We start from the raw sequence: 10000 nt of genomic DNA on the forward strand, positions 1-10000 counted from the left end.
ACATCAGCGGCAGGTGGTGAAGTATTTTTATCTTTGTAATAATTTGCTAAATTCTTTCAGCAAAAACTGCTAAAATTAGAAACCTAAATGTAAATGTGTGTAGCTGCTGAAGATCACTGACTTCATGCTTCAATAGTCTTCAGAAAGGAAACCTCCCAAATGTTCTTATCCAAGTGTCAGAGACTCTGCAAATCAAATGAAAAGTCTGTCGGTGTATTGGTCTGTTCATGTCAGGGACATTATGGGCTGTAAACACAAAATACCAATCAACCCTGCCTCAGATGTGAAGAAGATGACACTAACTGATTCTTTTTTTGTTTTTTGAACATATTGGAGGCGGAAAATCAAGGCGTCGAAGAACCAAAACCCCACCCAAACCCCCACGCAAACCCATACCCAAAGCCAAACCCATAACCAAAGCCAAAGCCAAAGGTGGTAACTAATGAACACAAATTAAATAAGTACCATGTATGAAGGTAAATATGGTGTAAAATGTGAGAGCTTGTAGATCAGGAATTGTAACTTGTATGTTAAAATTTGCACTTGTAAAAAAATTACCTTTATCAATATTTTAAGATTTTGCAACACATTTACCTTCATACCAATGAAGCCTCATATGTGAAAATCACACAAACCGATTATTCTACTGTTTGTTTTTTTCAGCACCTTCTCCAGCTAAACAGGCAGCACTTAAGGACCCAAAGAGATTTGGTAACTAAACGTTGCTCTCAGTCACTAAAAGTTTTTTAAACTCAACATTTTCATACAGAACAAGAGCTTACAGACTACAGTACAGGCCAAAAGTTTGGACCCACCTTCTCATTCAATGCATTTCCTTTTTATTTTCACGACTATTTACATTGTAGATTCTCACTGAAGGCATCAAAACTATGAATGAACACATATGGAATTATGTACTTAACAAAAAGTGTGAAATAACTGAAAACATGTCTTATATTTTAGATTCTTCAAAGTAGCCACCCTTTGCTTTTTGTGATAACTCTGCAAACCCTTGGTGTTCTCTCAATGAGCTTCATGAGGTAGTCACCTGAAATGGTTTTACCTTCACAGGTGTGCTTTGTCAGGGTTCATTAGTGGAATTATTTCTCTTATTAATAAAAAAGCAAAGGGTGGCTACTTTGAAGAATCTAAAATATAAGACATGTTTTCAGTTATTTCACACTTTTTTGTTAAGTACATAATTCCATATGTGTTCATTCATAGTTTTGATGCCTTCAGTGAGAATCTACAATGTAAATAGTCATGAAAATAAAAAGGAAACACATTGAATGAGAAGGTGTGTCCAAACTTTTGGCCTGTACTGTATGTTTGCACCAAAAAGTGTTTCCGTGTGGGCTCCTGTTGTTTATCCTCCTCGTCCCACAGAGTACATTGTAAAGTCACACAAGAACACACAGCATTTATTAATAACGTTACAGCATTCTACAAAAGGAAAAAAGTAATTTAAAACCTTTTAAAACAGGAAATGTTATACTTTGTGATCACATTAAGACATCTAAAGCCTTATTTCAGAATATACAATAAAAGACTTGTATTAATAGTTTTAAAGACCCCGTGGTACCCTCACCTGCTGGAGCAGCTCAGGGTTCAGGGACTCCTTCAGGGGTAAAGGTTGGGGGGGCAGGAGGGGTGTCCTCCTGTATTTTATTAACATCAGTGTCAGCGTTGAACAGTCAGGATGTTAACAGTTTCTGTAACATGAGTCGTATGTTGTTGTTCTTGCAGATGGAGATCTTTACCGCGCTATTGCAGAGAAATACGACACCGATGTCCGAGTCCAGACCTGGGGCTGCCAGGCAGGTCGCGATGGTTCCTACTGCGTAAAAAATCAACGTCAAGTGATCAAAATTGAATCTGTAAAAGCTGATCTGGGTAAAGGGGATGTTAGGTGGAAGGCTAGTAATGATCATTCCAAGTGGTGTGTAGGTAAAGATAAACATTTGATCTGTATCGCTGATGTGAACAGAGCACTCAGCCAATACCAAAGGCCGGGGGGGGCACTGTGCTTTAGACATCAACAGGCCAGTGAACTATTTAAAGGTCTTATTACTAGAACCGAGCCTTGTCTAAGTTTACCCGGGGCCACTTTATATAAGCGTGGCGTTGACTCTGACCCTGACTGTGACATGGACTGTGAAGCTGATAACCCTTACTGTGACCCTGAGCCTATGGAAGTTGAGTGATAGGATAAATTCTCTTCTCCTTGCTGTCTACATGGTTTTGTTTGTCTGGTGTTTGGGTCTGTGTGTGCTTTGGTTTATCATTTTTAAATCATTATAAATTGACATATTTCTGAATTCATAGTTTAATACAAGAGAGGCACAGAAATATAAATAACTTCTCAAGAACTCTAATGACCAATTGTGACTGTTAATGGGATGTAATAAGTCAGTAAGAAGATACCAGAAGGTGTCCTGATATATAAACATATTTAACAAGGTGGAGGTGAAGAAAGAGAGAGAATCTGGGGCTTTAGAAATAAACTTTAACAAAGTCCAAACAGAAGATAAATAAAAAAATTGTTGTGGTTTTGGACTTTTCTGTTGGGGTTGTTTATATTTCTGTTTCCTGTTTTATTGTGATAGTGTGATTTCTGTCCTGTCTCGTCTAGTCTTACTTCCTGTGTTTTCCCGCCTTGTCTGATTGTCCTGCCCTGTCCTGATGTGTCTCACCTGTTCCTTGTTTGATCATTACCTCGTGTATTTAGCCTCTGTGTTCCCTTTGTCTCTTGTCAGATCGTTTTGTGTCCTTGCCCGGTTAGTTTGTGTCTCCCCGTGTCAGCTTTCATCAGTTTCTGTACTCCCTGCATTTCCTTTGATCACAAGTTCCTGGTTTTTTGTACTTCTCTGGTTTTTTGGATACATTTTGGACTTCTTTTTGTTATTGTTTTTTACCTGCTTCCCCCAGGACTCCCTTTGTTCTTTTTTTGTGTTTTGATTAATAAATTCTCGTGCTCAAACCTTCTCCTGCCTGGTTGCCTCTCCCTGCGTTTGGGTCCACTATCCCCTGCTCAACGTAACAAAAATAAGAATTGCACAATATAATGTTTCAATATACACTCATTAAAGGGGAAATTAAACAATACACAACATGGCCTCTGTTACAACATCTGGTCTGAAACATCTGGAAGAATACGAGTTGTTCGTGAAGGAATCTCCAGACAGCAGCCAGAATGCAGCAACTTCAGGTACAGCAAAGGAAGGACAGTCCCTGTTTACTTCATTCATGAGTTTACTGGGTTCATGGACTGAGGATGGGAGGAGGAGGCAGCACAATCTCAACCAGGGGATTCAGGACTCAGCCCAACCCCAAAAATCTGGATTTGGTGCATCCCTAGTCATGAGGGCACCATCCGAGTACTTGTAACGCACTCCATTTGACCACACCTCGACAACGTGAACACATTTTGTACTCAAAACAGCTGGTGTAAGTACAGAAGTGCGCGATTTGAGACCCACCAACAGTGTAGCTTAGTGGCTGGTAGCATGCAGCTGAAGACACAGGCTAACATTAACTTAGCTTGTCTCAAAGTTGACTAATGCAACCCTACATCGCAAAAGCAGCTGAAGCTGGTGGATAAATCAAACTCACCTTCCAGACGCAGATCAGGGTGTCTGACCAGCGGGAAAACAACAGAGAGCCATCGCTGCAGCGATACCGAGGCATCTTCTTCATCATCATCATCATCATCATCATCATCATCACCATCATCATCACCATCATCATCATCAGCTCCGACACTGAAACACAAACATCAGTTATGATTAAGTGAACAAGTTAACAGCTTCAGAAACAGATTTCTGGTTTAACTAGAAGTGAAGTCGGGCCTGTGTGTTAGCGTCACTAAAAGTTCTGTTGTTGCCGTGAGAGACTCAGGCCCCGTTTACACGAAGGGAAGACGCAGATATTTTCCTGCAGTTTGGCCTCTCATTTACACGAAAACCCGTTTTTATCACAGAAAACGATTATTTCTAAAAACTCCGGCCAAAGTGGAGATTTTGGAAAACTTAGTCTGCACGTAAACTGAGACAAATGGATGTTTAGGCAGCCAAGAGAGAGAAAGAGGAAGTGATTGGTTGCTGCTGTTTCTAATGGCGGGATTCTGATTGGCTAAAGTGGGCTTGAGCTTCTCATTACTCCGCCACCTACAGGTCTGACGTGCTCTTGACTGCATATATACACGGGTACATATAAACAAACACTTTTCTGAAAACTGAGAGGTTGAAATGTCCGTTTATGAAAATAGCCGGCCACGTATAAACGTAGCAGCAGATTATTATTCTAAGAGTCTGACAACATTATGGGATGGATCCCTACAGAAACAGCTCTGATGTCACTAGCGCTAAACCCACCAGACTCCATTTAAAACAAACACACACAGAGAAAGAGACACACACACAATCAGATACACACAGAGAGACACACAAACAGAGACACACACACACACACACACACACACACACACACACACACACACACACACACAGAGACACAGAGAAACACACACACACAAGAGAGACACACACATACAAACACACACACACAGAGACACACACACACACACAGGTTTTAGACTTTTTAAGTCCACACAGAAACCATGCTAAACTTCTCTCTGGAGAGATTATTACTATTTTGAAATGTGTTAAAATATTAGGAGCATTTTAATGTAACGTCAACGTTAGCTGGTTGCATTATGCTATTTTGATTTGATAACAAACTGGGACTTCATGGGCCAGTCAACGCAGAAGATCTGGGTATTTTCCAGTCAAATTTAACTCACTTATAAAAGGTTTTTATATCAGAAATGTGGTTTTCCTTCAAACTAATTTTAAAACAAAATAACGCTGATGGTTAAATAAAAGATCAATTCACTGCTTTCATTGAATTTGGGTGTTTTATTCAATTTCATAGCATTTGGAGAAAAACTGATAATAGAATGTTGAAAAAACTCGGAAAAAGTGAAAAAAAAAAGTGATAAAAACATGGGAAAAGCTTAAAAAAAAAAGGTCAAAAAAGCGTAGAAAAATATTGACAGAAACTTAAAAAAAAAAAGTGACAAGCGTTGAAATGTTTTTAACATTTTGACCCAGAAAAACAAAACGTTGCTGCAGGTGAAGACAACACAAAGGGTTAATACATCCGTGGCTCACTGTTGATCTCTAGCTAGCTGTGCTGCTACTAGCTTACAGCATGAGTCAGCAATTAGCGGTCGCTATTAGCGCTAGCGGTCTTTTGAGACCGTTTTAACAGTGACACAGTTGCACTAAAGTACGATGGAAACATTAGAAAACATTCTCATGAGTCCGACTGATTTTATATGAAAGGTATCTGAACTTAAACAGCCCAAAAAACGGAGCTCTCTCCCCACAATGGCTAACAACGACGAAGCTAAATGGCTAACAACAATGCTAACAGGCTAACAACAACGAAGCTTACAGGCTAACAACAGATTAGCATCGTGTGCGTCAACTCACCAGAGTTTCTTCAGGTTTCAGTAACTCGACAGAAACGGGTTCCTTCTCCTTCACAGCTGGATTCTGATAAATAAAAGTTTATTAGCGTCGACATTATGTCAATAATCTCTATTTTAGGACGTTTTGGGACACTTCCCACCATGAAGCAGCAACGTCCACTTTCGGGTTGTTTCTTCCAGGACAAAAATGTGGGAAAACTTTAGAAAAAAGGTGACAAAAAAGTCACAACAACAAAAACAAAACACAACAACGGAAGAAGCACACTTCTTTTGAAAAAATATTTTGAGTATGTGTCTGAAAAAATGTTTATGTTCATGTATATGTTCAATAAAGTTTTAAAAAGCCTTCACGTGATCTTTTCCTTTGTTTTAATGTATATTTCGGTATAGTTTTATATGTATGTATGTCTAAGTGATGTATTAATCTTTTTCAAACATTTGTAATGCATACGGAATTTAAATAAAATTATTTAACCCTCAGGTCAAATTTGACCCATTTTCAAAAAGTCTCTGTATCAGAAATGTGGGTTTCTGTCAACCAAATTATCCAAAAATTTGAAATTTGAAAAAAAAAAAAAAAACGTGGATGGTTCCCTACAATGTTCTTTAGTGTAAAAAAAAAAAAAAAAAAGATAGTTCACTTGTTTCATTGAATTTGGGCGTTTCATTCAATTGTATAGTATTTAAAGAAAAACTGATAAAAAAAACGTTGATCAACGTAGGAAAGAAATGTCAAAAAAGCTGAAAAAAGTGACAAAAATGTCAGAAAAAGTAACAAATACATGGGAGAAGCTTTAAAAAAAAACATAAAAAAGCACAGAAAAATAGACAGAAATCCTTCCATTTTCTATAAAAAAAAACCGAACAAACATTTTTCCTAATTTTTAGAAAATGTCAACACATTATATTCCGTTTTTGAATAAGTTCAATAATCACACACACACACACACACACACACACCAAATAAAGGAGAATAAATCTAATTAAACACACAGATATCAGGTTATTATCAAGGTAGATTTATTACAGAGTCACTATAATTATTATTATTTCTGTATTAAGGCAACATGTACAGCTACAGACAGGGGTGGGCCCTGATAGGCCCTGAGCGGTCAGTGGGCGGGGCCTGAAAGGCCGGTGCGCGTGGCCTGATTGGCCCTGAGACCCCCTGGGGGCGGGGCTTGTCCCTCACAGCTTGGCCTTGGCCATGCGGCTCATGAGTTTCTCCAGTTTGATGGCGAGCGTCATGTCTCCTTTGATCCTCAGCTTCCCTGACATGAAGGCCATCGTCGGCTTCAGCTGACCTGAAACCGTGGAAACACACAGCTGTTACCGTGGAAACGACTTCGCCAGACACACGCCGAGAGCCTCACAGAGGTTATACCGATACCAAAAACCACACTGTTAAAAACACACTACAACCCATTTTATTAGTCTGTCTGTCTGTCTGTCTGTCTGTCTCTGTGTCTCTGTGTGTGTGTCTCACCTGCGAACATCTTGCTGAAGTCGTTGGAATCCATCGTCATGACAACGTCTGCTTTGGCGGACGGCTGGCCCCGCCCGGCGCTGCCAGAGCCGCTCTTCAGGTCCAGAAACCAAACGCCCCCATGTTCTCCTAAAACACAAACACAGTGACAACATTATGGGATGGATCCCTACAGAGATAGAGCTTTTAGTTAAAGAGTAAGATCCTTTTAGTTTAACATGAAACAGCCCAGAAATCACCATCACCAAACTACACCAGACTCCATGTAAATAATCAGGACTTTTAGCGTGTATAGAGCCAGCATATCTCCACCAGACTCCATGTAAATAATCAGGACTTTTAGTGTGTATAGAGCCAGCATATCTCCACCAGACTCCATATAAATAATCAGGACTTTTAGCGTGTATAGAGCCAGCATATCTCCACCAGACTCCATATAAATAATCAGGACTTTTAGCGTGTATAGAGCCAGCATATCTCCACCAGACTCCATATAAATAATCAGGACTTTTAGCGTGTATAGAGCCAGCATATCTCCACCAGACTCCATATAAATAATCAGGACTTTTAGCGTATATAGAGCCAGCACATCTCCACCAGACTCCATTTAAATAATCACTACTTTTAGCGTGTATAGAGCCAGCATATTTCCACCAGACTCCATTTAAATAATCAGGACTTTTAGCGTGTATAAAACCAGTATATCTCCACCAGACTCCATGTTAATAATCAGGACTTTTAGCGTGTATAGAACCAGCATATCTTCACCAGACTCCATTTAAATAATCAGGACTTTTAGTGTGTATAGAGCCAGCATATCTCCACCAGACTCCATTTAAATAATCAGGACTTTTAGTGTGTATAGAGCCAGCATATCTCCACCAGACTCCATTTAAATAATCACTACTTTTAGCGTGTATAGAGCCAGCATATCTCCACCAGACTCCATTTAAATAATAACTACTTTTAGCGTGTATAGAGCCAGCATATCTCCACCAGACTCCATTTAAATAATCAGGACTTTTAGTGTGTATAGAGCCAGCATATCTCCACCAGACTCCATGTAAATAATCAGGACTTTTAGCGTGTATAGAGCCAGCATATCTCCACATGTAAATGGGTGAATTAAGGGTTTATTTCAACCAAACCAGAGTGGCGATTGTTGGAACAGTGGAAAGATGAACCAAGACGGCTTTTGGTAGTTTTATTTAGTTTCTGTCCACTCTGAATGAAGTGTGTTTTACGGTGATAAAAGTCCTGATTATTTACATGGAGTCTGGTGGGTCCAGGTAGAAAATAATGTCCTTATATGGGCGTAAGCTCCTTCCTGTCAGACTGTTACCTGATAGGTCGAACTGGTAAACTCCCTGCGTGACCTTAACCACGTCTGCGTTGAGGACTCCTCTGATGGCATCAAACGTGCTTTCTATTGGTCCACTGGAGGGGGGCGTGGCCGATGAGGACGCCGGTTTTAAGGCGGGGGTCGCCCCTAGCAACAAGGAGACAGAAACAGCTGATTTCAGTAACTATAGGAACAGAAACTCTGTGTGTGTGTGTGTGTGTGTGTGTGTGTGTGTGTGTGTGTGTGTGTGTGTGTGTGTGTGTGTATATATCTGTGTGTGTGTGTGTGTGTGTGTATATCTCTCTGTGTGTGTGTGTGTGTGTGATATCTCTCTGTGTGTGTGTGTGTGTGTGTGTGTGTGTGTGTGTGTGTGTGTGTGTGTGTGTGTGTGTGTATATCTCTGTGTGTGTGTGTGTGTGTATATATCTCTGTGTGTGTGTGTGTATATCTCTCTGTGTGTGTGTGTGTGTATATCTCTGTGTGTGTGTGTGTGTGTCTGTGTGTGTGTGTGTGTGTGTGTGTGTGTGTGTGTGTGTGTGTGTGTGTGTGTGTGTGTGTGTGTGTGTGTGTGTGTGTGTGTGTATATGTATATGTATATATAAAAACCGGCTGTAGGGGCTCCGACTGAAGGTCGAAACTATTCATCATAAAGTTATAGTATAGTAAAAGTATAGTGTGTAGTATGTGTATTAGTATGTGTAGTATTATGTGTATAGTATAGTGTGTAGTATTTACCGTGCTGCTCCATCTTCTCCACCAGAGTCTCTGTGTAGTATGTGTAGTATAGTGTGTAGTATAGTGTATAGTATAGTGTATAGTATATAGTGTAGTATAGTGTGTAGTATGTGTAGTAGTATGTGTAGTATTTACTGTGCTGCTCCATCTTCTCCACCAGAGTCTCTGTGTAGTATAGTGTATAGTATAGTGTGTAGTATGTGTAGTAGTATGTGTAGTATTTACTGTGCTGCTCCATCTTCTCCACCAGAGTCTCTGTGTAGTATAGTGTATAGTATAGTGTGTAGTATGTGTAGTAGTATATGTAGTATTTACCGTGCTGCTCCATCTTCTCCACCAGAGTCTCTGTGTAGTGTAGTGTGTAGTATGTGTAGTATAGTGTGTAGTATTTACCGTGCTGCTCCATCTTCTCCACCAGAGTCTCTGTGTAGTATAGTGTGTAGTATGTGTAGTATAGTGTGTAGTATTTACCGTGCTGCTCCATCTTCTCCACCAGAGTCTCTGTGTAGTATAGTGTGTAGTATGTGTAGTATAGTGTGTAGTATTTACCGTGCTGCTCCATCTTCTCCACCAGAGTCTCTGTGTAGTATAGTGTGTAGTATGTGTAGTATAGTGTGTAGTATTTACCGTGCTGCTCCATCTTCTCCACCAGAGTCTCTGTAGTATAGTGTGTAGTATGTGTAGTATAGTGTGTAGTATTTACCGTGCTGCTCCATCTTCTCCACCAGAGTCTCTGTGTAGTATAGTGTGTAGTATAGTGTGTAGTATAGTGTGTAGTATTTACCGTGCTGCTCCATCTTCTCCACCAGAGTCTCTGGAGCTTCGTCCAGGAAGAAGTCCGGCAGCAGAGGGTGACCTGTCGACCAATCAGAGAGCACCATGAGTATGACATCACACAGCGTTATAAAGCTAGGGAGGGTATCACCAAGGTCTCAGGATCAGT

General features: G+C 40.1%; 3 protein-coding genes and 1 long non-coding RNA gene across 4 annotated transcripts in view; 2 read left to right on the forward strand and 2 right to left on the reverse strand.

Moving 5' to 3' along the window:
- LOC114570571 (deoxyribonuclease-2-alpha-like) overlaps positions 1-2204 on the forward strand; it is a 5639-nt gene extending 3435 nt beyond the window's left edge. The window contains exons 6-8 of the mRNA XM_028600894.1: positions 337-432; positions 664-711; positions 1747-2204. Coding sequence (XP_028456695.1) covers positions 337-432; positions 664-711; positions 1747-2204 — 602 coding nt within the window. The remainder of the gene's footprint in view (positions 1-336; positions 433-663; positions 712-1746) is intronic.
- Positions 1-10000, forward strand: part of LOC114570782 (uncharacterized) — a 645073-nt gene that overhangs the window by 99486 nt on the left and 535587 nt on the right. The gene's annotated exons all lie outside the window — the stretch shown is intronic.
- Positions 3285-5981, reverse strand: LOC114570806 (uncharacterized). The gene is made up of 3 exons (XR_003694581.1): positions 5635-5981; positions 5496-5558; positions 3285-3761 (listed from the first exon to the last, which is right to left on the reverse strand). It is a non-coding gene; the product is annotated as an uncharacterized LOC114570806 (long non-coding RNA).
- hsdl2 (hydroxysteroid dehydrogenase like 2) overlaps positions 6493-10000 on the reverse strand; it is a 16287-nt gene continuing 12779 nt past the window's right edge. Inside the window, 4 exon segments of the mRNA XM_028601357.1 lie at positions 6493-6798; positions 6981-7109; positions 8323-8469; positions 9842-9913. Coding sequence (XP_028457158.1) covers positions 6683-6798; positions 6981-7109; positions 8323-8469; positions 9842-9913 — 464 coding nt within the window. The 3' untranslated portion in view covers positions 6493-6682.

Source organism: Perca flavescens, chromosome 16 (genome assembly GCF_004354835.1).
Source record: "Perca flavescens isolate YP-PL-M2 chromosome 16, PFLA_1.0, whole genome shotgun sequence".
NCBI lineage: Eukaryota > Metazoa > Chordata > Actinopteri > Perciformes > Percidae > Perca > Perca flavescens.